The 4045-nt window shown below is 40.6% G+C and overlaps 1 protein-coding gene across 1 annotated transcript; it reads left to right on the plus strand.

The window, feature by feature from the left end:
• Positions 1-277: 277 nt before the first annotated feature.
• Positions 278-3451, plus strand: LOC104612010 (uncharacterized). The gene is made up of 2 exons (XM_010279311.3): positions 278-3030; positions 3152-3451. Exon 1 carries the CDS (start codon positions 544-546, stop codon positions 3013-3015), a length of 2472 nt encoding a protein of 823 aa, XP_010277613.1. The 5' UTR covers positions 278-543; the 3' UTR covers positions 3016-3030; positions 3152-3451.
• Positions 3452-4045: the final 594 nt, after the last annotated feature.

The raw sequence follows: 4045 nt of genomic DNA on the forward strand, positions 1-4045 counted from the left end.
TTATCCAAAACTTGAGGGTATATCTGTAATTTGAAGTTTGAAAGGAAAGTTTTGTGATTTTAGTAAATTCCTTGGGCAGAGAATATTCTAGCCATTGGTTTGTGGCGGATTTCTTCTCTCCAGTCACCATAATTGAATTTCTTAAAGAACTGGCCAAACAGGACCCAATGCTCAGGGTGTAGAGCCGTGTGGGTCAGCAATCAGCATCATGTTCCTATCTCAGCCATATTCAAAAACTTGAGCCAATCACGGTTGGGATTAAAAAGAAGGTAAAACCACCCAAGAGAGGCAATGAAACCAAGCTTGGAATCCTCTCTGTTAAGTTTTCATTAGTTTTCTTTTCTTTCTCTGTTAAAACAAAAACTCTCGTCTCAGAATCCAGGAATCCACAGAAACAAGAAGAGTGGTTTCTTTTCTTCAGAGTCTGCAGGCTTCATCTCAGAGGAAGATAGAGAAGACATCCCCACCTTCATCATTGCTTTCATGTAATTTTGATCTGTTTTACTACTTTGGGCCAAGTCTTGTTATGATTTCTCTTTGAAGATGGTTCAAAGAAAGTCTCCTAACAAGCTTGGAATCCAAGCAGCTTCCCAGAGACATGATAAGGCCGAGAAGCGGTCAACGACCCTTAAACCATCCCCTACGCAAAATCATGACATGAGAAGCAGAGGAGCTGAGTTGAAGAAGAAAATAAAGAAGTCAAGATCGTTGAAGCGTTCTGATTTGGAGAGCTTAGGATCGTCTCCTGTCACACCGGCGAAGTTGCGACATCAGAAACCAGCTATGGAGGAATCTAGTCCTTCTGTGATCAAGATGTCTGGTGCTTCTCCGAATTATATGAAGCCCACGAGCAGTTCTGATGCCAAGAAGGAACAGCGTTTACAGGTGAGTCCCAGTACATCTCAAACTAGCAATCTTCATGGTAGGAGTTCTAGTAGGAGGAATTCGAATTATTCAAAACATTCTGGTTCTGGTCACAAACCTGCAACTGCAAGGACTCTAGCAAAACAATCTAGTCTGAAACCAGTGAGAACTTTGGCAAAAACATCTAGTTTGAAAACGTCGAGGCCTTCCATGAAGAAGAGCTCCCGGGTTTCTTTGTGTCCCAGTGTTGATGTTGACCGGGCGACCTGTTCATCCACTCTGAAGGACTCGAAGTTCCCTGCCTGTCTGACGCTTAGTCCCGGCGGAACAGAGGCAGAAGGGACTTCAGTTTTCAAGGTCTGTCCTTACACTTACTGCTCTCTTAATGGCCATTACCATGCCCCAGTGCCTCCCCTTAAGCGTTTCCTGTCCATGAGGAGGCGTCTGTTGAAGACTCAGAAGAGTTTGAGATTGAGAGGTCTCTCTAAAACTTCTGGGGCCAGAGTCCGGGATCCTGCAATTCAAGAAGCAGATTTAGCAGGTTTGGCAGCATCTCCTATGATGGAGGAAGTGGACACAGATTATTTTGTAGAAATCTATGCAAAACCCAGAGAGGAGACTGTTGAAATCATGTTGTCAGATAGAGGTGGTTCTGAAATGGATGTAGAAAATGATGATAAGAGCCTATTAGATGAATCTCCATACTCGGAAATAAGCTTTGAAGATGGTCTCGACTATTACAGTGAATTTCTCCAGGCAGAAATGGATAATCAAATGACATTTCCTGAACAAGAGCAGTTGATAGAAGTTGAGAATGAGGATTACCGGCCTTGCCTGATAAAAGAAGTTAGCCCTGCCGAGACTGTTTCTGAAACTAGTGATATGGATTTGGAGGAAGAACAAGTCGTAGTACCAAATCTTGATAATGGGTCTGATGATTCCAACCCTCCTGGTAAGGAGCCAAATCCTGTAACTCTGTTTTTGACAGAGTCAAAGGATCCTGGACTGCACAGTGAGACCACCTTCAAGCCAAATGGCATTTTTAGTGATTACCGTCAGGAAGTTCCAGAAGATGGTGAACTGCGAAAAATTTATGAGGAAAATGAACATTTTAGTGAAGAACTTGGAGACAGTGGCTCTGAATCGAATTTTGGAGATGACTATTTGGAGGGTGACATATCAAGTGAAATAAGTGTGGAAGGGTCTGATGCTTCTCAAGCTCTAATTCGGGACATATTTTCTTCCACTGAGGATGAAATTGAGGAACCTACAGTAATTAATGGAGAAAACAATGAAGTTCCAGTTACAAATAAGTTCATCAGCAGCATGATATCTGCAGAATTGGAGGAATCAACAACATCCACTGAAGAGAAGAATGGGGATTCTCAACTAGATGACAACATCAGCAATGTAGCAGGGGAACCTGTCAAGGATGTGGTAACTGAGGATCTGGTTATTGAAGAAGAATCCAAACCCCAACTACATGAACTGGAAGACGCAGATAGTTCTATTAAAACACAGATTTCGAAGTCTTTCGATTCTGATGAAGCAGCTAAAAGCAATCTTAGTCTAAGCGAGGCAGTCTTGGGTGCTCATGTGGGAAGTAGAACAGAAGACAAAGTGCAAGAAGATTGCGATGCAAACCACCAAGCTCAAACAGAGATTGAAGCTTGCCAGCTTGATGTAACCACTGAAGATGACAAAGGCGTTCATCTAGAGATTCAAGATCATTCATCTGACAATCAATCAGATATGAGTAACACAGTTGAGGTACCAAAGTTCCCAGAAAAGGACGACCAACAACTGCTCAAGGACGACAGAAATCTGAGAGGGAAAGTCAGAAGCAAGAAGCCCACTGAGGATGAGGAAGAACTTAGGAAATTCAACCCAAGGGATCCACGATTCCTGCCCTTGGAGCCTGAACCTGATGCAGAGAAGGTTGATCTCAGGCATCAAATGATGGATGAAAGGAAAAATGCGGAGGAATGGATGCTTGACTATGCACTGCAACAGGTTGTTAAGAAACTTGCTCCAACTCGTAGCAAGAGGAGAGTATCTGTGCTTGTTCAAGCTTTTGAAGCAGTTAGTCCAGAACCCAAATTTGAAACAGCATCCTTTTCTCCTTCAAGAGTAATTCAAGCTTGTAGTTAATTTGTGGACATAGAAGTAAGAACTGATACTTTCCATTAGTAACTTTAAATCTTAGTGAAGTTACTTAGAGAATATCTGAGCTAATGAAGCAGAGAGAGAGATTCTCACTCTTCTTTTCCCAATTTCTGATATGCAGGTGATGATCAGAAAGCAGCTCTAGTATATCTACTATAAATTAATAAAGCAGATTGGCTAAGTATATTTCAGCACGAGCATTCTATAGTCTTAATTGAAGAAATAGCATCATTGTTACTCTGAAGTGCTAGACTTTGCATTCATGGCTGGATGGTGTTTGAATTGTGCATATGAAACACTGTAATTTTTCTTAAGCTTCTAAGATTATGTGCCAAGTTATGGTATTTGACAGTAGAATGAATGAGGAAACTTATTAAATGTACTCTATCCTGTGATAATTAAGTGTGCTATTTAATATTTATTTGATTGGTTTGTAGTTATCTGTATGTACCCATTAGAAGAAAATTGATTGTGCTCTTAACCCATAGCTCCTGTTTAAGATATGAAAAGGAATAAGCCAGTAATTGATTATTCCTGTCAGTACCTCAGTTACTAGGTTATAACAGATTGAACCTATAGAGTGAGATTTCAAGTGCTAGAGAACTGGATTGAAAGTTATCAAAGCAAAGGCACTCAGATACCAACATGGTTAGCAAAACCTATCAACCCATCTGATATGTCATTCATTAATGTATTGTTCTCAGTATAAATATGAAAAGCATCAGTTCCATAGGAAATGGATTTCTGTCCTTATTAGCAAGCTAATCGATGTAACTCCAATTCTAAGAGGTAAATTCACACCAAGGGATCCCTTTGAAAACAGTAAGATTCATCCCTAAGGCACCAATTTTCACAGGGAAGAAAGTCAAAGAAATACATGCAAAGGGGGACTTTTTCCAGCTATATCAACTAGATTTATAGTAATAGATTTAGGCCATGTTTGAGAGTGCTTAAAAATAAGTGCTTATTTGGGATGAGACCACACCATTAAGCACTTATTGGTGTTTGGAAAAAA

The sequence above is a fragment of the Nelumbo nucifera genome, chromosome 2 (assembly GCF_055504915.1).
Source record: "Nelumbo nucifera cultivar China Antique chromosome 2, China Antique-T2T, whole genome shotgun sequence".
Taxonomy (NCBI): Eukaryota; Viridiplantae; Streptophyta; class Magnoliopsida; order Proteales; family Nelumbonaceae; genus Nelumbo; species Nelumbo nucifera.